The 26,883-nt window shown below is 49.8% G+C and overlaps 1 protein-coding gene across 1 annotated transcript in view; it reads right to left on the bottom strand.

The window, feature by feature from the left end:
• CPQ (carboxypeptidase Q) overlaps window positions 1–26,883 on the bottom strand; it is a 294,821-nt gene that overhangs the window by 57,640 nt on the left and 210,298 nt on the right. The window contains exon 6 of the mRNA XM_056124932.1: window positions 20,574–20,665. Coding sequence (XP_055980907.1) covers window positions 20,574–20,665 — 92 coding nt within the window. The remainder of the gene's footprint in view (window positions 1–20,573; window positions 20,666–26,883) is intronic.

The raw sequence follows: 26,883 nt of genomic DNA, 5'->3' as shown, positions 1-26,883 counted from the left end.
GTCCCTTCTCTATCCCAGCTGCCTTCTCCCCCAGCTCATGAGCCAGGCTACCAACTGTAGCAATCTTCCTGGCCCTGTCTTTACTGCCCTTGGGAGTTAGTCTCACATTATGATATTTTATATTCCACAAATGAGCGCAGTTATTCTGTCTGTCCCTCTCTTTCTGATTCAATTCACTTAGAATGATACTCTCCATGTCCATCCACTTATAAGCAAATTTCACGACTTCATCTTTCCTAACAGCTGCATAGTAGGACATTGTGTAGATGTACCAGAGTTTGTTTAACCAGTCATCTGTTCTTGGAAAGTCCCATATTCTGATTAATTTTCTCTTCTGTGTCAATGCTGTTTCTCTTCTGTCCCTTCTGGAAGAATGAGTAGTCCCTGGTGACAGAGACTCTCTGGCGGGAAGCCCTTCCCTTCCCTGATTGTGCCTGCCCACAAGGTGGGCTCCTTGCTCTTACATTCAAAAGGTGAATTTCTCTGTTCACCACATCCTGTTGCCCCACAGGTGGGCAACCTGGACCCAGGGGATGTGAGAACACTGGCCACCTTGACTTTATGCTGCCCTAAGGTGGACACACAAAGAAGGCCTGACTGAGGCTCCTTGGGGCTGAGGGAGAGCATGGGTACATGGGAACATGGTTCTAGCCAGAACCAGTCTCTTCACTGTCCTGCCAGCTGAGCTATCTCGGGGGCTGGATACAGCATGGCAGACCTGAGTCACTGGAACCTTTGGATAAACATCAATATTCCTTTTTTTTTTTTGGTAAAAATACGCTGTTTGTGTTATCTGGAACCTTTGGATAAACATCAATATTCCCTTTTTTTGGGTAAAAATATGCTGTTTGTGTTATCCCTCAGACTTGTAAGAATAACAAGGAATGGGAAACATTCTAGATTTATTGTTTCATAGGTGACGTGTCTCATCTTTAGCCCGGATATGTGTGAAAGCTGGAATTTTATCATTGAGAAAATTAGGGAGTCTGATTTTTCACCTTGAGCAGACATGAGATCAGCCCCTGACCGGGACTGGGAGGCACAGAGACAAGCAGTGCCTGAGTCATTCTAGGGGAGCAACTTAGTGTCCGTTAAGATGCTTGTGAATCCACTCAGTTGATTTCTCAGAAGATTTCCACAGAAAGATTAGAAGACAGTAAAATTTTCTAGTTCTTTGGCTTTGTGATCTAAGGAACGCTCCTGTATCTAGACAACAGTGAACTGAATGTCAAGGAAGGCTGAAGAGGCTCAGAGCAACGGTGCAGCGGGTAGGGCATTTGTCTTGCATGCACCAACCAGGGTTTGATCCCCGGTACCACTTAGGGTGTCCTGACCACCAAGAGTGATCCCTAAGTGCAGAGCCAGGAGTGACCCCTGAGCACCCAGACAAAATAAAACAAAACAAAGCAAAGCTGAATAAATTAGCCACAGTCAGCCCTACCCACCCAAGCCTGATTTGTGGGACAGTGAGTCTCGTGGCAGGGATGCTTTCACTGGAGTGCAGAGTGTTTTGAGTAGAACCCAGAAGAAGATCTATTCTTCTGGGTTCTACTCAAAAGTGCAGAGTGGTTGCTAGAAGGCATAGAAGTAACTAAAGCAGCGCACAAGAGTCCAGACAGCCAGAGTCTGTGGGGCTCAGAAGGATGGCGTGGAGGAGGTCCGTGGGGGACGCTGACCACAAGGCCCAGAGGGTCTCCAAGATGCAGACATAAGGTCTCTGAGGGCGCTCCATCCCCGCTGCAGGCAAAACCAGCAACTCCAACACCACAGCCTGGAAACTGAGCTTCCTCAGGGTTGGGAGGAAGAGAAGAGGGAGGAGGAAACATTGGCAGTGCAGAGGGAGCACTGATGCGGAGCAAACTCCGAGTCCCGGCTCTTTGGACAGGTTCAGACACCAACCTCTCCACAGACAGCGCGAGCCCTGCCAAAGGTCTGGCGTCTGACCATTTGATATTAACGTGTTGGATGTGCTGAGTTTCTTTTCAGCCCGGCCCTTCCCGTTTCATTTGCAAAGACGCCAAACTCTGGGGTCCCACTTGCCCCATCCCCCTCCTAGTCTGTCTACAATCCACCAAACAGATCAACTGGCTCCCACCTCAAAACACGCCTGCCCTGGCAGCCTCTCGTCCCTTCCCTGCTCCCCCCACACCCCCCCCCCCCGCCCAAGCCCAACAGTCCCACCCTGATCAGCCTTTGCTGCTTCCCAGACAAGCTCTCAGAAGGTTAACTCAGATCCAGTTAGTTTTTTTTTTCTCCAAAGCCCCCAACAGCTCAACTCTCCTTCTGAGAAAATCGCCTGGTAAGAGGCTGGCCTCCTGCGGATTGGCCACCTCTGGTCTGACTTTCTCCATCTCTGCAGACCATTCACCACCTCACTTCACACCTCTCAACATCCTGGCAATTTCCTGAAGACCAAGAGGATCCCTCTTGGCGGTGCCTTGCAACCACTCTGCACTTAGCTGGAATATAGCTTCTTCTGGGCTTAACTAAAAACACTCTACACTCCAGTGAAAGTGTCCCTGTAGCCTGCCCCTCCACCCCCAGTTCAGATCCATCCCCCTCCTTCCCCCAGTCAGTCTCTTCCACGTCCTATTTTCTCCTTACTGGCCCTTTTCATGCTATTTCACTCATTTATCCAATTTGTTATCGGCTCTGATGTGCTAGCACAGAGGCAAAATGAGGGCAGAGTTTTAAACAGTCTGCCATGGAAATACACGCTATGCAGTCCTACAAAAGGGAATCTTGCTGTTTGCTCAAGGGGAACAGAACAAAGTAAGTGGAGGGAGGACAAATACCAGATGATCTCGTGCACGCGTGGTATGTAGAGACCCCAAACGAGGGAAAGCAAAGTACTGAAGTACAAGCTGTCGAACTTGAGTGGCAAAACTCTTCTTTTGAAGCAAAGGGTGAGAGGGACTGGAGGAGTGGGCTGGAGGTGACAGACATAAGGACGTTGGCAGGGTCACGGGCACTTTGGCGGTGGCATGGTGAGGTGACTGTACCTCAAAACCATCGGTGCCAACACAATGGCAGGCATGTCACTCAAACGCTAATGAGTAAAATAAAACAAAATGGAGAAACATAGAAAAGTGCCTGAAACCTGAAAGGCTCTTCATAGCTATGTGCAGAGTGAAGACATCAACACTCAAAGTGTTTGAAAATGTGTTTGCGTGTACAGGTGTGTGTGTGTGTGTGTGTGTGTGTGTGTGCACATGCGTGTGTGTGTGTGTATGTGTATGTCCATGTGTCCTTTGAGCACATACTGAGATGCAATTTTGGATGAGGTGGAACAGGAAAGGGGCTAGTGAGGGGGGAGGGGGAGGGGAGGATTGCTGGCGTTTGTGAGAAATAAAGCAATATCAGTTTTTCAGGATTAAAAAAAATCTTTTTCCTCCCAAGAAAGTATAGGCGTAACTAGAGTGGCAAGCTCAGTCTTTAGTGAATATTTTATAAAGCTCTTCAAAACATAAAAAAAAATTTTTTTACAACATCCATTACGGAGGCTAAAAAGAAATACCTCCCAGAAGGCACTATGGTGTGAGAGCGATTTAAAAGATGCAATTCTCGCCGTGAAGTGAAACGTGGAGGGTCCCTCCAATAATGGGACAATACGGGTGTCAGGTGGAGGCTGTGTGGCCGTGTGCTCTCCTTCCCTGGAGGCCACCTCCCTCCCCCTCCCCCAGAACAGACACCCTGTCGAGAGAGGCTGGGAAGAAAAGATCTCCTCATTTATAGCTGGGGACCTGCAGAACTAATGACCTGCTGGGGATCTTCAGGGAATGTTATGAACTGTGAAACCATTCTTACAAGCTGATGATGCCAAAGTTGGTGCCACCTGCGTCTGCCTGATGGTGGGACTCAGTTACAAAAACAAGCCACATGTCCCGGGACCACTCAGAGCGTGAGTGTTTGCTTGGCCTACCGGGCAAGTTTCCAAAGATTTAGATGAGATGAAGGACAAAAATTCAGGGGTCAGATGATTTAACTTTTAAAAGAGTTAAGATAACTTATTTCAGTTTTGTTTAGTTTTGGGGTCACTCTCGTGGTGCTCAGTGGACCATATTGGGTGCCGGGGATTGAACTGCACACATGCAAGGAAAGTGCCCTCCCCACTGTACTACTGTTCTGGCCTGCGTTGAGGTAGCCTAATGGGTAGAGTCCCAATAAAAGGAGGCTAAGGAATGATAGTAATGACAGAAACCAAGCAACAACCACAAACCCCAAATTGCTGCCTGCTTTGAGCTAAGGGAGGCAGAGAAAAACAATTTCCCTCATCGGAGAAGAGTAATAAGCAGAGGCTGTAATCACCTGCAGGCAGAAGGGAAAACAGCAGCAGAGAAGCTGCCTTCAAATAGGTCAGAAATAATGAGCTTTGTGGGAAAGAATCCGAGGGCCACTTAGCAGGGGTGAACATCAACCCTGCTCCAGGCTTTGGAGGAAGCCAAGCATGCATGTCCCCCGCCCACCCACCACACACACACACCGCCCAGTCACACCCCCCACTCCCAGGTAGCTGCAACCCTCCTTGGCCTCTGAGAAGAGGGGCCTAGGGCTGTCCTGGAGGAGCTGTCAGGCAGGGTGGGATGGACACGCCTTGATCCCCACCTCCAGGACTCTCGCCACCAGTCTATCCCCTGAGAAACAGGAGGAGTCAAAGCTCAGATGCGGGGGGCTGTGGACACACTTCGGGGCTGGAGGGGACATGAATTAGGCAAAAAAGAGGCCAGAGAGATAATACAGCGGGGGAGGTGCTGGCCTTGCATGTAGCTGACCCGGTTTGACCCTTGGCACCCAGTATAGCCCCTTGAGTACTGCTAAAAGTCATCCCTGAGCCCAGAGCCAGGAAGGAGTAAACCCTGAACACCCTGGGTATTACCCCAAAACCAGGAGAGAGAGACAGAGAGAGAGACAGAGAGAGACACAGAGAGAGACAGACAGACAAAAAGAGACAAGAGAAAGAGAAATTTGGCTTCACTTGACTCATCTGTTCGCGGGGGATAATGACTGATTTCTTACGTTTATTTGACGGGGACTCTCTTGATCTGGCATCCCCTGGCAGCTCACAGACCCGGGGATGTCTGTGAATCTGATTGGGAAAACTAGCCCCTCTTTGCTTCCAGAAAGCTCTTCCTGCAATTCGGATTGTCTCCCGCTTTACAGATGCCAGCATAGCTCACAGGACCTGCCACTTGGCTGCCCACAAAGGTCACGGGTATCCCTATGGCACATTCAGTGTGGCAGAAGGTTCCAAAGAAGCTTGTCATGACTTCAAAAGTGTGGCAGATAATTATGTGATACGGCCCAGGACTGCTTATTTATGCATCTTCAACAACAGCTTTCAGAAATCTGGTAACTGCATTGGAAGAGAATTCACACCCCTGGAGCACTTGGCACTCTCTTTATGCCTTCAGGGTTGGTTATGTGGGGAGACACCCAGAAGCTGCCCCAGCCCAGCGGGGCCCAAGGAGCATAACTGAGTGTGTGGGGGGTGAAAGGTACCAAGGCACAAGCCATCAAGACAGTGACCATCCCACTAGGACAGTGATAGCTGGAAATGATCAGTCTGGACAAGAATTGAGTACAGGACATAGGGAAAGGGACAAACACAGTGAACTTTCAGTACCTGCACTGCAAACCATAATGCCCAAAAGGGGAGAGGGAGAGAGAGGGAGAGAAAGAGAGACAGAGAGAGGAGAGAGAGATGGAGACAGACAGACAGACAAAGTGCTTGCCATAGAGGGAAACTGGGGACACTGGTGGTGGGGAATGTACACTGGTGAAGGGACAGGTGTTGGATCATCGTATGACTGAAACCCAATCATGAACAACTTTGTAACTGTGTTTATCATGGTGATTCAATAATTTAAAAAAAAAAGACAGTGACAACCATTCCACAGCTATTATTAATCTAACACGTGGGCTGGAGAATGCATCTGCCCCCTATTAGCCAACTATCGCCGAACTTCCAACCCTTGTCTCCAAAGAGCTGTTTGATGGGGCTATTGTTCTGGATTTCTTAGATGGATTCAGAGGAGAGTGGACATTATCCTATTGATTTCCTCTGAGACTCTTACTATGACTGTTATCGCCAGCAAGAGCACTCGTCAGCAGGGGCTGGAGAAATAGGACAGCAGGTATGGCACTTGACTTGCACGTGGCCAGTCTGGGTCCAATCACTGGCATCCCACATGGTTCCCAGAGCACTGCTGGGAGTAATCCCTGAGTGCAGAGCCAGGAGTAACCCCTGAGCATGGTAGCAAACCCCAAGCAACAATCTTTCCTGATGCATGTGTTATAAGCTTCCTCTCATAAAAAGTTCTCTTTGGATGTGTTTTCACGTTTTAATTAAAAAAGATTTTTTTATTGAGTCACTGTGAGATAGACCCTTACGAAGCTGCTCACGATTGGATTTCAGTCATACAGTGTTCCAACACCCATCCCTCCACCAGTGCACATTTCCCAGTACCCATGTCCCCAGGTTCCCTCCCATAACCCCCTACCCCTCACCCCCAGGCCTGCCTCTATGGAAGGTGCTTTATCTTCTCTCTGTCCGTCTCTGTCCCTCTCTTTCTCTGTTTTCATGCTTTGACTACCCATCTAGAACTGTACATAGAAAATGCCCTGTACTCAGAGAACACTGGAGTGAAAAATTAAAACCTCCCTCCTGCCCCCCATGTCTCATTGTGGCAGGATTTAGAAAAGTGAGCTTTGTGGAAGAACAGGCTATTGTTATTTTCTTTTAATGTTCTCCAGAGAAAGTACAAATAGGAGACACTGAGTGTTCCTGGTGAGTGCAGATGCCTGAGTGACAGAACAGCATGCCTGGCTCATCTGACAGAATGTGCAGACTTTCAAGTGGCTTCTCTACTCACCCATTCATCTGCTCCTGAATATATTGGGGTGTGTGTGTGTGTGTGTGTGTGTGTGTGTGTGTGTAAGCGTGCTTAAGCTATCAGAGCAGACAGATGTAGATAGAGGAAAGGAGGTTCAGCCCATTTCTACTGTAGATGGCAGAAAAGCATCCAGTCACTGGGTCATGGCAGCCTAATTCTAGTTTTGCATTTCTGGGTTACACCAGCAGTGTTTGGTGGCTACTCCTGCCATGGAAGATTGCTCCCGGCAGTGCGTGGGGGGCACTCAGTACCGGGGATCAAACTGGGGGATGCAGCATGCAAACCTTTGCTCCAGCCCTTTGTGCCGTCTCCCCGGCCATGTGGGTTAGTAGGGATCCAGAGCAGCCCTACTCAAGCTCAAGGTCTGCACCTCACTGGCTGTGCAGTGCAGTGCAGCGTTGACACACGTGTGACCTCTCGAGGCCTCTCCCTTTCCCAAATCTGTGCAAGAAGGACACTCAGTATGTGGCCCAAGCGTCATCACTATTTTCAGGTCTATGTGAGACTTTTAAAAATTTTATCTGTAAATTATCATAGAGGTACAGGGATTGCAGGCAGAAAGACTCCTCTCACTTTCCAAAGCCAGGGTGTGTCCACGAAACCTTTGTATCTGGTTTGGAATGGAATGGAAGTGAGAGAAAAGAAGCCACCAGGAATTGTAAAAGATCCTTGCTGTTGGGCTTACTCCCGGTTCTGCATCAAGGATCATTCCTGGTGGGCTCTGGGGGCCATATGTGGTGCCAGAGATTAAACCCAGGCTGGGAACAGGCAAGGCAAGTGCCTTACCCATGGTACTATCTCTTTGGCCCCAAAGATCCTCCCTTTTGGTCCAAGGGGAGAGGGTCAAGCTGTACCCAACAGTGCTCAGAGGCTGTTCCTGATTCTGTGCTCAGGAGTAACTCCTGGTAGTACCCCAGGGACCTTATGTTGTGTTGGGGATCAACCCATCTTTGACTCCATCTGAAAGCAATGGCATGCCCTCTAGCCCCATGAAAGATCCTTCCCCCCAAATGAATATGCAACAAGTTGTCATTGGAATGGCCTGGAAAGGAGAAGCAATCACTGTTATTTTTTTTTTCTTTTTGGGTCACACCTGGCGATGCTCAGGGGTTACTCCTGGCTCATGCACTCAGGAATTACTCCTAGTGGTGCTCGGGGGACCATCTGGGGTGCTGGGAATCGAACGCGTGTTGGTCATTTTGGCTGCGTGCAAGGCAAAAGCCCTACCTGCTGTGCTATTGCTCCAGCCCCTCACTGTTAATTTTTAAGGATAAAAAATCTGGAGCATTCCCAGCTTCTGTGCCCCATACGTGGTAAAAGCTAAGTTAACACTGACTTATAGGAAAAGCAGGAATGGTAGGATGAACGAAGAGCCAGAAGCGAGCAGTTCCCGGGGAGGGAGCAGGGTTGGCCACTGATGATGAGGGCTGCTGCAAAGCCAACGTGGATGCTGGCTTTCTTTCTGTGTTTAGTGCGATAGCACAGTGGCAGGGCGTTTGCCTTGCATGCAGCCAACGTGGCCGACCTGAGTTCAATTCCTCTACCCCTCTCGGAGAGCCCGGCAAGCTACCGAGAGTATCTCGCCTGCACAGCAAAGCCTGGCAAGCTCCCCGTGACATATTCAATATGCCAAACAGAGTAACAACAAAGTCTCCAATAGAGACGTTACCGGGCCCGCTCGAGCAAATCGATGATCAACGGGAGGACTATGACCGTGCCTATGACCGTTTAGTGGTAAGAGTGAAAAAATCCTCTTTAGATTTCTTTCTGTAAGAAAATTAATTTTATTTTTATAAGAGTTTTATGGAAAAATTGCAAACTTGATGATAAGCCCTCTCATTCCTTCTACCCAGCTCCCCTATTATAGGTATATTAGCCTGATATATATCCGTTACCACCAGTGAACTAATGTTGGCAGAGTATTAACTACGTCGTCTTTACTTCCTTCACTTGCTTTTACTTTTCCCTACAGTCCTTTTTCTGGGCCAGAGTCCCACCTCAGCTATCGCCTTACATTTGATTATGTCTCCTCTTTGCACGGATCACCCCTTGCTTGTCTCGGGATTTCCTTCTGTCATAGAAACAAGCACACGTGCAGCTCTCTCATCTAAGGGAAGGAGTGCAACAGGTGGTTTGGAAAATTGGGGATACTTGTGGTAAGAATTTGCTGCAGGGGCTGGAGTGATAGCACAGCGGTTGGGGCGTTTGCCTTGCACGCAGCCAAAATGACCAACATGCGTTCGATTCCCAGCACCCCAGATGGTCCCCTGAGCACCGCCAGGAGCAATTCCTGAGTGCATGAGCCAGGAGTAACCCCTGAGCATCGCCAGGTGTGACCCAAAAAGAAAAAACAATTAGCAGTGATTGCTTCTCCTTTCCAGGCCATTCCAATGACAACTTGTTGCATATTCATTTGGGGGGAAGGATCTTTTGTGGGGCTGGAGGGAATGCTCTTGCTTTCAGATGGAGTCAAGGATGGGTTGATCCCCAACACAGCATAAGGTCCCTGGGGTACTACCAGGAGTTACTCCTGAGCACAGAACCAGGAACAGCCTTTGAGCACTGTTGGGTACGGCTTGACCCTCTCCCCTTGGACCAAAAGGGAGGATCTTTGGGGCCAAAGAGATAGTATCGTGGGTAAGGCACTTGCCTTGCCTATGCCCAGACTGGGTTTAATCTCTGGCCCCCAGAGCCCACCAGGAATGATCCTTAATGCAGAACCAGGAGTAAGCCCAACAGCAAGGATCATTTTTACAATTCCTGGCGGTTTCTTTTCTCTCAAAATATCTGTCTAGAAAACACCTCTAGCACTGGATTTTCAGATGGATTTAAAAGGAATAAAATACCGTTTTCTAAGATAGAAAAAGGACACTTTTTACACAGCTCTTTCCCTCTCTCTAATCTTAGTTTCTTTTCCCTTTCACCTTCCCTAATTAAAATGATAAACTCCCTGGACTGCCTCTGCTGTGGCTTAAGGGGTAGTCTAAGGCATTTTCAGAGGGGATTAGGAGATAGCACAGTGTGTAGGGCATTTGCCTTGTAGGTGGTCAAACCAGGTTCGATTCCCGGCATCCCATATGGCCCCCTGAGCACCACCAGGAATAATTCCTGAGTGCAGAGCCAGAAGTAACCCCTGAGCACCACTGGGTGTGACCCATCAACAAAAACAAAAAAAGCATTTTCAGAACTCTGTGTGTGTGTATGTGTGTGTGTGTGTGTGTGTATGGTGTATGTGTGTGTATGTGGGGGGCCCATCTGGGCACGGCAGTGAGGGGAGCCCACCTGTGCCATGCATTCTCTCAGCCCTCTGTCACATGTCCAAAATCACATTTATGACATTTAAGCAAGCACAGGCTCACAGTTCACCTGCTGGAGTCCCTCTCATTGGACAAGTTCCATGAGGTAAAACTACAAAAGCACAGCAAAGCAAATGACACCCTTGTTTGAACGACTTATAGGAAATTCTAATCTCGAAATAATGCACGCTAAGAACCCGTGTCAAACCTTTGTTGAAAGGCCTTGTTAAGCTTTTAAAATCAGAATTATTGTTTATCGGTGTTTTGCTCTGTAGGATATCACAATTCCTTAGAAATTGATTTTTTTTCTTTTTTTTTTTTGTGGAGGGGGTGTCTTTCCTCTTAGAGAACTCTGAAGTCAACCAAAGGCCAGTTGCTAGGGGTAACAGCAGCCTCTAGAGGAGTGAGGCAGAGGCAGAAGCAGCCTTTGAGCAGCTCATGGGTTCTTCTGGAGGGGAAAGAAGCTCCCAAGTTTGGGCGGGACTGTCATGCAGATACACGAGTGGGAAGTGCAGGTATACCGAGGGAGGTGGGAGCATCTGGCCAGGACGAACCAGCAGAGGCTGAGACACCCTTAAGATGCCGGGGACATGGGGCAAATGGCCAACATTAAGGTGAGTAGCAGAGAGAAAAAGGAAAGACATTTGGGGAGCGCTCACCTCTGATCCCTGCCCTGGTGCCTCAGTTTCTGATTTTGTCTCAAGCCTGAGCATGACCCTCTGTGGCTTCTGGAAGCCACATTGTAAGAGAGCCAAACCAACAACCTCCAGCACCTGTCCTGCCCACAGCATGCCAGCCCCATCCTGCCCCCGGACACGCCCAGGTATCTCCCACGTACCTTTCTGCATCCCTCAAGCTGGACTCAAAACACAGAGCCACAACAGCCAGGATGATGGGACCTGCTTCTGCCACTAACGGGCAGGAGGCTCTGGGATGTGGCTCATCGCCACACAGACTCAGGCTTAAGCAGCAAACGCGGGCTGGAGTGATGGCAGAGTGAGTAGGGCGTTGGCCTTGCACACGGCTGATCCAGGGTTGATCCCCAGCATCCCATAGGGTCCCCGGATAGGAGTAATTCCTGAATGCAGAGCCAGGAGTAACCCCGGTGCATTGTCAGGTGTGACCCAGCAAAGCAAAAAAGAAAAAGCAAACACTTAGGCAGAGCTAAGAGTGGGGCCAGGAGGTATTAAAGGGGGTCTTGTAAGTAGGCAAATGAGGGAGGCCGGGAAGCCCATGGTCTCACTGACACCCTCTAACATAGAAACAGCCCAGCTCCACAGCCGAACCTCATCAAGTTGCCAAGCCACCAGGTCATTCCAGCTCCACAGCCTCTGGACCGTGTGGTTAGAGGACACCTCCAAATTTCATAATATTGTCAGTAGGATCACAGCAAACCTGATGTAAAGTTGCAAGGAAGACCACCAAATGGAACAATAGTAAAAGTAAAGTAAAAGTAAAGGCCCTCCCGTTGATCATCGATTTGCTCGAGCGGGCCCAGTAACGTCTCCATTGGAGACTTTGTTGTTACTGTGTCTGGCATATCGAACACTCTTGGTAGCTTGCCGGGCTCTCCGAGAGGGGCGGAGGAATCGAACTCGGGTTCGAGAGGGCGGAGGAATCGAACTCGGGTCGGCCATGTTGGCCGCTTGTAAGGCGAACCCCCTACCCGCTGTGCTATCGCTCCAGCCCATATATATATAATACATGTAGCACTGTAGCACTGTTCTCCCGTTGTTCATCGATTTGCTCGAGCGGGCCCAGTAACGTCTCCATTGGAGACTTTGTTGTTACTGTGTCTGGCATATCGAATACTCTCGGTAGCTTGCCGGGCTCTCCGAGAGGGGCGGAGGAATCGAACTCGGGTCGGCCATGTTGGCTGCGTGCAAGGCAGACGCCCTACCCACTGTGCTATCGCTCCAGCAAATGTAACAATAATAATAAAAATGAAACAAAATGAATAACATTAATTATTTTAATATTAATACTACAAACTAGATAAAGGATGATCTTGGCAGGACATGCCTATGCTTTACTATGTGTTGTAAAAGCCTTTCTTGATTGGTCAAATCCAGCTTGCTTGCTTTGCCCATGAAGGAAAAGTCGGCAGAGAGAAAAGGACCCTATAGTGCATTACTGTGATGCCACTCCACCCTGCCCCATGGAAGGTCTGGTGCCAGAGAATCAGCTGTGGTCAGGAGCAGAGTGGGGGCTGTCTAGTTTTATATTCAGTTAATATAATGTTATATTAAGCTAATGATAAGAACTCTAAACAATAACATAGAAGGCTTAACTAGCACCAATAGGCATATTGTCTTGGATCATCAGACAATTACTTTAGTAACATCACTGTGAAATATAATAACAATGATCACAAGATAACTTTTATTCATCTAAGTTTTGATCATTCCATCTGCCTTTGTCTTGTAACAAACAATATGAAGCAAACCTTGCAAGCTGGGGTGGTGGGTGGGAAATTGGGGACAGTGGTGGAGGAAAGATCACATTGGCTATGGGATTGGTGTTGGAATATTTAATGCCTAAACAACTGTCACATGAACAATGCGGTAAATCACAGTGTTATAATACAAGAGGTGCTGGCGTTTCAGGGTTGGTCACACTGGTTATGGGATAGGTATAAGTAAAGTAAAGTAAAGGCCCTCCCGTAGACCATCGATTTGATCGAGCGGGCCCAGTAACGTTTCCATTGGAGACTTTGTTGTTACTGTGTCTGGCATATCAAATACGTCGCGGGGAGCTTGCCAGGCTCTGCCGTGCAGGCGAGATACTCTTGGTAGCTTGCTGGGCTCTCCGAGAGGGGCGGAGGAATCGAACTTGGATCAGCCATGTTGGCTGCGTGCAAGGCAAACGCCCTACCGCTGTGCTATACTTAATGCCTGAAACAACTGTATTATTAACAACTTGGTAAATCGTGGTGTTATCATACAAAGAGGCGCTGGTGCCTTTGTCAGTACCCTCATCACTATTGAAGTGAGGAGGGTATTCACAGAAGGAAGGACAACAGACCTTCACCTCAGCCTGGTAAGGCCAAAGAGCCTGCACACCATCACAGATTCCCTGAAACCCTCTCTGCCTGAGAGTTGGTGTAAATGAGAAGAGACCTACGTAGTTCTAAGGACCAGACACCTCATCTCTCAGTTATTAAGGCCTTATTTAAAATATTATCCTTATAACACAGTCGTGCTCACAGTCCTTGTAATTCAATTGCCGGGAGCTTGTGCAATCAATCAAGAAAAGGTTAAAATATTTTTCATGCCAGGATCGAACATGATCAATTTTATTTATTTGATTACCTTGTGTAATGAGGCTTTCTCGAGGCCAGATAACCTCACTCACTCTCATCACTCCTGATCATATTTTTGTTTAAACTGGCAAAGATTTTTAAAAGGCTCCCACTCCAGCCGGGGACTGTTCTAGGGTGTCTCCATCCTTTACATTCTTCCGCACGCGGGACCGACTCTGCTTGGCCTTTCAGCATCCAGAGGGAAGGAGCCGGGTTCCCATGAAAAGCAGTTTAAGCGAATGGCCTCCGGACAGCACTCATTTCATTCGCTGATGTGAAAATTCAATAAAATCAGCTAGACCATTTTCTAATTCCAAAGCTAAATTCCATTCCTGTAAGTAAACTCTTAAAAATCACTGGAGCACAATCATACCCTTTTCTTCACGCTGACCTTTCCCTTGGCGGGTACGAAAGCAAGCTGCAGTCAACCAATCAAGAGGGCGTGCTTTCACAAAACAATCATTACATCAATAAAGAATAAAACACAGGCATGTCCTGCCAAGATTCCGCCTCCCCACCTCCCTCCTTTAGAATAATACTCTCTTTCTGGGACAAGTGAGACTTCCCATTCCTCCGTTGGGGATCTTTCTTGCCTTGGGCTCACCCTGGGCTCCAGTGGGGTGAAGTTCTCACAGCCACCCAACAAGACCCCCAGAAGGCCTATGTGCTAGGTCTGTCTGCCTTCTGCCCATAACAAGGGTTTCCTCTAAGTCAACATGAGGCCGCTTAGACTATGACCAGCCCCACACACTTCATACCTGTAGGCTGGCCAGACAGATACAAGAACTCACCCCGCAGAGCACGGCATGAGGCAGTGTGGGAAGGCTGGTGGTGGGGGAAGGATGATCCCCCAGAGATGGAGGTGGAAGGCTTCCTCTATTCTTGGTCACCCCTTGAAAAAAATCACCCCCACAAGAGATACCAAACCCCAGGGTTTTTTTTTTTTTTTTTTTGCTAGGGTGGCAAGCAGAATCTTCTCTGTGGCTGAAATGGAGCTCTGCCACCTGCCATTCCCGAGGAAGCTGCCTGGACACTGCTCTGAGAAATGGTCCTGGGGATAGAGAGTACTTCTGTGGGGAAGTCTTGCATGTAGCCGACTGTGGTCTCGTCCCCAGCATTGCAAGAAAAGTCTGCAGAGCATCACACAGACTCACTGCAACTCTTTCTGCTTGAGAGTTGGCATGAGTGAGAAGAGACCAACGTAGTTCTGAGGAGCAGACACCTCATCTCTCAGTTACCTTATTTGAGCGATAGCACAGCGGGTAGGGCGTTCGCCTTACAAGCGGCCAACATGGCCGACCCGAGTTCGATTCCTCCGCCCCTCTCGGAGAGCCCGGCAAGCTACCGAGAGCATTCGATATGCCAGACACAGTAACAACAAAGTCTCCAATGGAGACGTTACTGGGCCCGCTCGAGCAAATCGACGATCAACGGGAGGGCCTTTACTTTCCTTATAACACAGTCATGCACAGTCCTTGTAATTCAGTTGCTGGTAGCTTGTGCTTGCGTCCCCTGAACCCACCAGGAGTGATCCCTGAGCATAGAGCCAGGAGTAAGGTCTGAACATAACTGGGTGTAGCCCCAAATCCAAAAGCCAAGAAAAAGGAGGGTGGGTGGGAGGAATGAAATGCACTTGGGACAAACACCATCTTCCTTCATGAAACACTTCAGGGCCATGCCAGCCCTGACTCAGAGACTCATAAACCTCGAGAGAGATCAACAAGTTCCAGAAGATTCTCCTAGACACCCGCACAAAGTTGAGTCATCAAGGGCATCCCAGAGGGGGGTGGATCAGCCCAGGGCCCCAAACAGAGCTCCAGCAGCTGAAAGCTCCCACTACCCACAATCACGACCAAACTCCTGGCCAGACCCCATTGCCTGGAAAAGCCTCATTCAGAAATTCATCTGCTGAAAAACCCTGGTATGCAGGTTTTGTGACTGAAATCTCCAGGGTTTCACAGTCAGGATGGGCTCCTTCGCCCCATCTCCCTGCACTTCTGGAAGTCAAGGCAGTCATGACCTTGGGCTACTTCTGGTGCCATGTAATCGCAAGAAAAAAAGAAAGAACAAAAAAAAAAAAGAAAAGAAAGGAAGGAAGGAAGAAGGAAGGAAGGAAGAAGGAAAAAAGAAAACAAAATGCTCACAGTCACCAACATTCTATCCAAATGTTCACAGTCCCCTTATTACCCTCAGCTAACACCAGAAATAGATCTGGACCTATCCGAGAATTCATGGAGAAGGTGAGATGTATTCAGGGAACAGAAAAGAGAAGCAGACAAATGTGAATATAACAGCAGATGCCTAAATCAAGCAACTGAAAGCAAGAAACCAAACTGAAGAGATTATTTGTTCGAAGTTTGTTGAGGGAACCAACTGCCTTGGTAAGAGATCAGCACAGGGGTTACCTCATGTCACAGGGAGGGAGAAGGTAGGAAGTTTCCTAGGGGACAGACAAACCCCTTCCTTCTGTCTCTGGCTCAAGGTCACATCTAATACACTAAACAGTAGACTTAGAGCTGTGTCTTTCAGTAGCAAAGGATAATTAGGCCACAATAAAACACTGTCAGTGTGTGTGTGTGGGGGGGGGGAGGCGTCACTGCTAAATGAATCAATAAACACAGAGCACAAACAATATCCATCATCATTCACAAGTTCAGCACTAAGGTGATGAGAGTGGGAAAAGCTTTTAAACTAGGAGAGAAAATTTTACAATGAGTCAAAGTATGTGAACATGCATGTTTTTAATAAGAGAAAAATACGTACATGATTTTTAAATGGGAATTTCTGCTATAAATTGTTACAGACAAGCTGGATGGGCCCCAGAAATGATTTCTGCTCTTGTTGATGCCAAGAACAGTGGAAGGCTCACTACTGCCTGATCGAATTATTTTACTTAACAACAATCAAAAGGTACATGGACCCTTTATAGCCAATATTTGTTTCACTGGCTCAGAAAGTGTTTAGACATTGGTAATAAAGTTGTATTTGGGTCTTAAAATTTATACACAAAGAGCTTTACATATTTCAAAACAACTTAAGAATTCCAGAAATTACTAGAATAATTCAATATTTCATAAGAAAACATTATTATGAAGCAAAGGTAGCTATTAATTGGAACACAGATTTTGAAAATTAGTTTGGCAATATGATTACCATATAATTTTAGAGCACTTTAATTTAATATAGTTTTATGAATATATTAATTGAAGTAATGGGTGATGAATATTACCATTAATTTTATCCCACAAAAATTTGGCTAAATGTGTTCATTAAAATAGCTCTCATAAAATCTTTACTGTTGAAAAGTCTTGGAGGGTTAAGAAAGAAACAGCAAGAGAAAGGAGAGATGCTTTTCCAGGTACTGTTCCTCTAGGAACCAAAGCTGTGAGTACAGGTAACGTTACTGCTGTGAGTACAGGGGTGGATCTGATTCGGCTCCCTGACTTGTGTTTTTCTCATCATGCTTAATTCTGTTTGCCTGTTTGGGGGTCATACCCTAGGGTGCTCGATGGCTACTCCCAGCTCTGTCTTTGGGGGTCGCTCTGTTCATACTTGGCGGGGTCCTAGTGAGAGATACAGAAGCAAAGGCAGAGCCACGACAGACTCATAAAAAAGCCAGAAGAGTCTAGGCCTAAGTTTGGGCTCCAGAATTCCTGAAATTGAGCACAGATACCTGGACGATACCCGGACAAGAACAGTGCAGTCTTCTGCCCCCGCGCCTGGGTGTTCCTCGCCGGGACCCCTTGGAGGGGATCGGGTTGAGCTTTCCTCCCCGCCCCGACCGGGCCTCCGGCAGCCGAAGACCTCCAGGACCAGCCACCACCATGCTGAGACCACTCTCCGCACACATGAAGGTACTGGCAGAGGGACAAAGCCACGCGGGTTCCGGGGCCGAGACCTCCAAGCCTACTCGGATTGGAGTCGAGCATCTTCCATCCAGATCCTCCAAATTCCAGTAGGCGGGGGTCACACCCACCACCTGGCCCCCTGGCGCCGTGTAATCCCATCAGCGGCCAAGACTCAGAGACTATAAAATCCAGTTCCCGGAACTGCGCGGCCGCATTCGCAGCCTCGCAACATCTTATCAGAACTTTTTTTTATGACATCTTATTATCTCATTCCTACTTTGGACAAACTTGCAGGCTATCGAATGTAGCCTGCCCACAGGGCAGAGTCTGGCAAACTCCCCGTGGCTACCCAATATGCCAAATACCAGTAACAATGATGGGTCTCATTCTCCTAAAGAGCCTTGAATATAATCTCAGGGCTAGGATGAAAGAGACGTTACTGGGGCCTGCTCGAGGCAATCGACAATCGACGAACCTGGAATTGAGTCATGATTTCCCCAAAGTGAGATAGCCATCGTGAGGTCATCTAAAGTTACCAATAAGATGCAGGTAGGGAATCTGCCTCCCTCCCTCTTCCCCCCAAAGTGTAACCCCCTTATGTGACCCTGTGTGACCCTTGTGTAACTTGGACTTAACAACGAATCAGCTAAGTACAAGTAGTGGAAAGCCCCTCAGACTGTGGCCAAAAGGTGGTCCGTGGGAAGTCTCTGTTATATAATTTTATGGTATAAGGACCCCTCACCTTTGAGACTTGGGGCCACTCCTTCCGAGAAGGCTGCCACTGTGTTGGTGAACCAGACGAGGGGCCCTAGCTCAAGGTAGCTGAGCCAGCCAATAAAGACCCTTTGCTTATTGCATCACAACTTGTCTTCGTGAGGTTTCTCTGGGGAGATCTCGGCCCGGTTTAACACTAGCAAGGTCCTTGTGGGGGGAACCGTGTGGTCTTGGGGATGGAAACCAGGGTGCCCACATGCAAAATTCTCTGTTGAAGCCCCGTCAGCCGTCTCTCTGACTCTCATTACACCTATCTTTAAGTCAAGCACAGCCACCCTGGAAACGATTATACTCTGGGCAATGTTCTCATTAATATTTTCCAGAAGTTAGAACAGCATCCTCTGACGTTCTGTCATGCAGAACTGGCCTTGGTGAAGGTGAGACACAGAGCTATTCTAAAACAAAAAGCCCTTGTTCCCCTTTCTGGGATTTCTCTCTTCATCACTGAGAAGGCAGCTCTGGGCAGCCACCGTTCCGTGGTCACAAATGCATGAAGGCGACGTGGGTACTGGATATTTTGAGATCTACAATTCTCTCACTGTGACCCATGTCACCTGAGCACGCGCGCGCGCGCGCACACACACACACACACACACACACACTCCTGAGTTCTCAGCCCCACTCCCATTTAGAACCTTCCTTCCTTCCTTCCTTCCTTCCTTCCTTCCTTCCTTCCTTCCTTCCTTCCTTCCTTCCTTCTCCTGGCTCTGTGCTTCCTTCCTTCCTTCCTTCCTTCCTTCCTTCCTTCCTTCCTTCCTTTCCTCCTTCCTCCCTTCCTCCCTTCCTTCTTTCTCCTGGCTCTGTGCTCTCCTTCCTTCCTTCCTTCCTTCCTTCCTTCCTTCCTTCCTTCCTTCCTTCCTTTCCTCCTTCCTCCCTTCCTCCCTTCCTTCTTTCTCCTGGCTCTGTGCTCTCCTTCCTTCCTTCCTTCCTTCCTTCCTTCCTTCCTTCCTTCTCCTGGCTCTGTGCTCCCTTCCTTCCTTCCTTCCTTCCTTCCTTCCTTCCTTCCTTCCTTCCTTCCTTCCTTTCCTCCTTCCTCCCTTCCTTCTTTCTCCTGGCTCTGTGCTCTCCTTCCTTCCTTCCTTCCTTCCTTCCTTCCTTCCTTCCTTCCTTCCTCCCTCCCTCCCTCCCTTCTTTCCTTCCTTCTTTTTTGCTTTTGGGTCACACCCAGCAGTGCTCAGGACTTATTCCTGTCTCTGCACTCAGAGATCACTCCTGCGTGGGGGACCGTATGGAATGCCAGGGATCAAATCCAGGCTGGATGCTTGCAAGGCGAGCTCCCTAGCCCCTGTGCTATCTTCCCTCCCCAGCCCAAAAGTCCTTTCCTTAGGGAGCATATCCCAATGGTCAGCTGCCCCCCACCCATCCATCCCTGCCTCCCACCAGATAAGGCCAGCTCCTCTCTGTCCGCCCCCAGTGTCGCATACGGGGCCAGAACATGCTCCATGGTCCAGGGTCCATCCCAATCCACTTCTGGGGCCTTCTCTAGATGGACAGGGAGACTCTCACGGACGCCAGAGCAGGTGCCAAACAGAGCGTAGCTCCAGAAACCAAGAGTCGATGCACTGACTCTACAAGTCCCTCTGTTTCCCCGGGGTGCACAACGCTGACCAACTACAACAGAGAGAAGCGGATGCTCCTGACCCACTGACACGAGGACGGGAGTGACCTGCAGGCCCTTGTCCCAGGATCACCGGTATCCGGGGTGGCTGCCAACGAAGGGTGCGAGGCTGGCTTTCCTGGGCTCTGGGACTGTGAGCACCCACCCCCACCCTGTGCCTTGGACACACCCCTCACTGACACAGTCCAGCAGCCGAGGCGGCTGTTGTAGGAAGGATGCTGGTGTGAGTCTGGAATGCTGCACCCGCACACCCTCATGTGTTCAGACACCCCCACCCACCCCAGCCCTTCTCCCGCACACCCTCACCCTGGTCAGCTGCTCAGACACCCCCCCCAAGACCCCAGTCCTCCAACCGCACACCCTTGCCCTGGACAGTGCTCAGATACCTCCCCCCCCAGGCCCCAGTCTTCCAACCGCACACTCTCACCTGACCAGCGGACCCCAGGCTTCCAGCTCCCAGTGGCTGTTCTCACAGTTCCCTCCCCATCCCTCGGTTGAACCCGAGCTTGTGTTTCTAGCTGGCTCTCCTGCTCCCCCTGTGCGCCCCTGGGTGTCCACCCCGCAGGCTCAGGCCCAAACCACCGCTGGGATCTGTGCCCTGGGGCAAATGGAGGCTCCGCGTTGGCTGTGGAAATCCCACACTCCCAGGTTTTGGGGGACAGAAATGCCTGGGGTGGGCTGGGGTGCAGAGGGGCTGGAGAGACTGAGGCCGGGTGGGCGGCGGTGGGGGGGTGTCCCCCGGTCCTCTGCTGCTCTGCTGCAGACACCACCAGCCCCCAGAGAAGCAGCCGGGTCTGGCCAGGGAAGGGGCCCGGACCCCCGCGCCTGCCTCTTGCCCCTCACCTTGTGCTGCAGGAAGTACTGCAGGGAGCCGATGCCACCCTGTTCCTCCGCTGTCCAGAGCACCAGGCGCAGAGTCCTCTTTGGCCGCAGCCCTGGGGAGAGGAATCAGACACAGCAGGTGACGCCTGGGGGTCACACCCGGCAGTGCCCCCTGCAGGCACGACTGCGGGGGTGCGATGCCCTGGGCCCACCCTCTCCCCAGCCTCCCCCCGAGTTCTGGGTGTGCGGGGACGGTCAGAGCAGAGCCGCAGCGTCCCCTGGGGGCCCGGAAGCACAGCGCAGGCCTGCGACCGGCTCATCAGAGGGTGCTGGGTGGGGGGAGTGGCAGGGACGGGGGTTAGCTGGGGTGGGTCTGCTCTGCCTGCAGCCTTCCCAGGGCCCCTCTCCTCACAGCCCCTCAGGCCCTGGACCACAGCCACGCTTACGGGGGGGAGGGGGGGGGAGGCGAGACTGCACCCACAGTCACAACTGCAGGAAGAGTAGCCAGAGGGGGATGAGCAGAGCTCCTCAGACTGGCCCCCAGGATGAGGGTGGGGACAGTGGGGAGGGGTGAGGGAGCGCACAGGCCAGCCCAGCACCTGGGGGCAATGCCCACACTGACGTGTCCTTGGGGCTCGCTCGTCCTGCCCTCCCTGACAATGGAGGGCTGAGGTCACTGAGTTAGGCTGACACCCTACTAAGGGGGGGGGGGGAAGGGGGACTGGAACCCTCTGACTGTGCCCAGGCAGCCACACGGCCAGTTTCCCAGTGCCCATGGCCAGCTGCTAATAACCTTGGAACCCAGGACACGTGCAGGAGCCCTTAGTTGTGCTCCAGAGATGTGCTCTCCCTCCCATGGTGAAAAAAAAAAATTCATTGTCACTGTCACTGTCCTCCCGTTGTTCATCGATTTGCTCGAGCGGGCCCAGTAACGTCTCCATTGGAGACTTTGTTGTTACTGTGTTTGGCATACCGAATACGTCACGGGGAGCTTGCCAGGCTCTGCCGTGTGGGCGAGATACTCTCGGTAGCTTGTTGGGCTCTCCGAGAGGGGTGGAGGAATCAAATCCATATATATATGTGTGTGTGCCAGATGGCCAACGGTCCTCAGGCATCTCCCCTCAAAGGAAGAGCATTCTCTGATTGGGGCGAAAGCATCATTTCTGAGCTGGGGGACAGCAAGGCAGGGGCTGGACTTCTGTCTGGTGTTGTTCAGTGGGTGCTGGGGACCACTGGGCACTGGAGTGGGGGTCAGTTACAGCAGCAATGGACTTGGCCTCACTCCTGCGAGGGGCACTGTCCTGTTAGCTCTGGCAGCACCTGGAGGCCACACTAGGTGGGTGCTGACCCCTGAGAGGCTCTTGGCCTTCCGGAGGGGGGGGGAGGACTCTCGCTCCAAATAATAATAATGCAAAATTTATTTTGATGATTGATAATTCGATACCTTTTGTAGTTGTGGGTTTGGAGTTTGGTGGTGGTTTTGGACTTTTCTCTCTCTCTCTTTCTCTCACTTTTTGCGAGGGGGTCACACCCTGCAGTGCTCAGGGGTCACTTTAGGGGTCACTCCTGGCTCTATGCTCAGGGATCACTCCTGATTGTGCTTGGGTGATTGATGCATTTGTCATTTTTTTTGTCCTTTGGGGAATATGAATACTTATGTTCTACCCCAATGAAGGAAACATGGCAAAATCCTTAACGTTTCCCATTCTTTTCTTCCAGTTTTCTTGATTGTCCTTGGGCCCCTCACCCAGAGTATCTGGGTCAGAGATTTCTGCAGAAGACACGTAAAGGGGGACAGGGTGTCACTCAGTGCTAGGGATTACTCCAGGCTCTGCACTCAGGGATCACTCCTGGCAGGCTCAGGGGACCCTAAGGGGTGCCAGGGATCGAACCCAGGTTGGCTGTGTACAAAGCAAGCCCCCTCCCTGCTGTGCCATTCTCCGGCCTCTGATTCCCAACCCCCTTAAAGGGCGACAGTGACAACTACTAAGGGGTGGACAGGCTTGGCTGGCAATCTCCCTCTGCACCCTGGGTCAGCAGAGCCCAGAACACCGGGTTCATCCAGCCCCCTGGTGTGGAAGGCCCAAGGGGTCTGTCTGACCCCAGCTGCACAGGAGCTGCCTGCCCCCTGTGCCCGACCCTGCAGCCCTGCGGGTGTCTCCCCTGCACCCCACATTCCAGTCCTGCCACCACTGGGGGTCCCTGGGTGCTGCCTGCGCCGGAGAAGTGAGCTGAGACCTGCCAGAGGGCTCCTGGGAGAGAATCAACTGGAGCCAGACACCCACTTCTGCTTATTATATAAAATGCACACAGACACACACACACAGACACACACGCAGTCACACACAGAAACACAGACACACACAGACACACAGATACACGGACACATATGGACACACAGAGACACAGACACACAGAGACACACAGACACACAGACACATACAGACACACAGATACACAGACACACACAGACATAGAGACACACAGACACATACAGACACACAGAGACATAGAGACACAGACACACAGACACACAGACACAGACACATACAGACACACAGATACACAGACACACACAGACACGTACAGACACACAGACACACAGACACACACAGACACACAGACACATACAGACACACAGAGACACAGAGACACACAGACACATACAGACACACAGACACACACAGACACATACAGACACACAGACACACAGACACACAGACACACAGACACATACAGACACATACAGACACACAGATACACAGACACACACAGACACGTACAGACACACAGACACAGACACACAGACACACAGACACACAGACACATACAGACACACAGATACACAGACACACACAGATACACAGACACACAGACACACAGACACACACAGACACACAGACACATACAGACACACAGAGACACAGACACACACAGACACACAGACACACAGACACATACAGACACACAGAGACACAGACACACACAGATACACAGACACACAGACACACAAAGACACACAGACACATACAGACACACAGATACACAGACACACACAGACACACAGAGACACACAGACACATACAGACACACAGATACACAGACACACACAGACACCTGCACCATCACTCCTTTCTTAACTAGCAGGGGACACCCTCAGGCAAGGGTTTGTGATGTCAGTGACAGAGCGCAGCTGGCTACAGCTTCTCAGGAGGGTGCGGAGACGACCTCTAGGACAAATGTCCTAGAGAGACCCAGGGGTGGCAGCCCAGGGCAGGGATGACCCTGGAAGTCTCAGCAACCCCGATGAACTCCCTGGGCTCCAACCCATGGCCTAAAATTCTGGTGAGGGACCCTGGACTTAGCGTGGCTTCACCTATCCCACAGGTCTGTCTCCAGCCCCTGGCCCGGTGTGAGGGGAACCCGGGTGGGTGGGGAGCTGGGAGCTTGTGGACCCACAGGGCACCGCCTATGCCCTGCAGAGTCCGAGGAGGCAGGTCCTGCCCCTTAGTCTGGCCTCAGAGCTCCTGGCCAGCCCAGAGGCTGCCCAAGGGGCCTGCGAGGACTCCGGGCATCCCCTGGCAGGCTGAATGCGCCCTGGGTGGCAGCTGCGTGGCAGATGACAGAGACCAGCTCCCACCTCCCACCTGTTCGTAAAATGGGTCGTGGTGGTGCCTGCTCTCCTCACACCAAGGGAGGGGCCCCCAATCATGACCAGGATTAGGGTTATCTTAGCCAGGAAGACCCCAGGAGTGGGCACTGCGGTGATAACACTGGGGCCTGCGGCGTCCGAGGACTGTCCTGGCCCGCCTGCTCATTCTCTGCTTTGCCCTCCGCCAAATGCCAGCTACAGCAACCCTCCTCCAGCCCCGAACGTGCCAGGCGGTCTCGGGTTTCTGGTCCTTCACGCCCCCTCTTCCTTCTGAGCAGAATGCCCTCCATGTTTCCATCTGAAAAACTCCTGTTCACATGCCCATCTTCAACGCCACTTTCCCTGGAAGAGCTTCGAGGGTGCCAGGGCTAGGCCAGCTACCCCCTCCCCAGAAATTATCTGGAACTTCATGCTCAAGGGCACTTTTCTTCTCAACCACATTTTGATGTCCGTCTCCTCATCAGGCCATTTTCTGAGAGTTGCTTGTTTCCTAGTATCTGATGCTTAATGAGTGCGGAATGAGTGGTTACTGGCAGCCTGGCTGCGTGAATCAATATGAAGGAATCTATTCAGAGAGCCAAAAGCTACAACCTTTCCCGTTCACCCCAGGCATGCTGGTGCCCCTGGGTCCAGAAAGGTGGTAAGAGGTATTCACTGTGTGAGGTCACAGCCTGAGCCCCAGGTGGAATCATCCAGCAGCTGGCCTGAGAACCGGGCACCCACCAGCCAGGCCAGCTCACCTGCCTCTACTGTTGTTCCGTTTACCTAGACTTGTGGCTTTGCTAAGCTGAGTGGAAATATGGCAACAGCTATTGCTGTTAAAGAAATATAGTCATTGGTTAAAGAAACTTTGGTACATTTACACAATGGAGCACTATGGAGCTGTTAGAAAAGATGAAGTTATGAAATTTACATACAAGTGGTACTACATGGAAAGTATCATGTTAAGCGAAATGAGTCAGAAAGAGCGGGATAGACACAGAAAGATTGCATTCATCTGGGGAACGTAAAGCAACAAAAAGGGAGACTAACGCCCAGGAATGGCTGAGATTAGTACCAGGAATTTTGCTCCATGACTTGAAGGCCAGCCACATGTGCTAGGTGAGAAGGAAGCTCAGATAGAGAAGAGAGCACCAAATAAAGGGTGTTGTGAGGACCCTCCCAGGGTGGGAGAAGCATGCTAAAAGTAGTCGATAGACCAAACATGATTGCCACTCAAGGCCTCTCTTGCAGAGCACAGTACCCAAAATAAGAGAGAGAGAACAAGGGGGAATGCCCTGCCACAGAGGCAGGGTGGGACGGGGGGGATGGGGGGTAAGAGGGATGCTGGGACCCGTGGTGGGGGAGGATGGGCACTGGTGGAGGGATGGGCACTTGATCATTGTATAACTGAAACCCAAGCACAAAATTTGTAAGCCTATAACTGTACCTCATGGTGTTTCACTAATAAAAAAAGAAAAAAAGAAAAGAAAAGAAAAAAAATAAACATGATTAAAGATGCAAAAAAAAAATTTAAAAAAAAATTAAAAAAATAAAAAAAAGCTTTGGTAAATCTAAAAAAAAAAAGAAATATAGTCACGGAAATACTTCTGCCTGCTAATTGAATTAATTGTGGGTATTTGTATTTTCAACTCTGACAATGCTCTTTGATTTTCTATTCTGATTATTTGATCATCAACATAATACACAATGGCCTTTTCTACATTTAAAATGAAGAAACCAATAAAAAATGACAAAACCACCTATATCGTATACATAAGCAACCTGTTGTGAAATTTCCTTATACATTTTTCAGGCATGTACTCAAAACATTTAATATATTTTAGACCTGATAGTCCCCCCTAAAACCACGACCTCTTCTGTTCTCAATAATCTTCAAGAAAATGATGCCTTGTCTTGTGAACTGCTCGCTCATAACTGGATACCTAATGTTTTCAAATACTTCGGGGTAGAAATACTGAGTCTAAATCATTTTTTCAAAGACTCTTGAAACGTATTGCCAGTGTGCTCAAGGAAAAGGATCAATTTATATTCTCTCTAGAGATGCATAAGAGAAGCTATTTCTACCTAAATGTGGGAGTTTCCAGCTCATCTGTTTCCTTGGATCAGTTTTTTTTCCCATTTTTTTTTCAGTTTTTGTTTTGAACTTTACCACTTCTGTTGTTTCCCTTGCCAAAATTCATCAGTACCACCATCACCATCATCAGCACCGCCATCATCATCACCATTATCATTACCATCACCACCACCATCACCACACCATCATCATCCTCACCACCACCACCACCATCAACATCACCATCATTGCCATCATTGCCATCACCATTACCATCATTGCCATCACCATTACCGTCATCACCATCACCACCACATACACACTCTGTAGTCAAAAGGGACAACTGTTGTTTTCTTCTGGTGTGACTAGAATGAAACTATGTGAATTTGACTTTTCGCATCGATTGTCTGGCAGAAGGGCTCCTTCACCAATCCAATATAATGTGAGGGTCAGGGAGGGGCTGCAACCCCAATCCCGTTAGCATTTTCAGACACTCTTTCTCTCTCCCTATCATTACTGGGTGAAACACAAACCATTTCATTCAAGTGTCCCCGAGTCTAAGAATCAAGAGCTCAGAGGTGAAAGTAAGCCCTTCCGTGCTTCCTGAACTCGGGGGATGCTAC

Source organism: Sorex fumeus, unplaced genomic scaffold (assembly GCF_029834395.1).
Source record: "Sorex fumeus unplaced genomic scaffold, SorFum_2.1 ptg000053l, whole genome shotgun sequence".
Taxonomy (NCBI): domain Eukaryota; kingdom Metazoa; phylum Chordata; class Mammalia; order Eulipotyphla; family Soricidae; genus Sorex; species Sorex fumeus.
The sequence above is the reverse complement of the archived record's forward strand: the minus strand, read 5'-3'. Positions and strand labels throughout refer to the sequence as shown.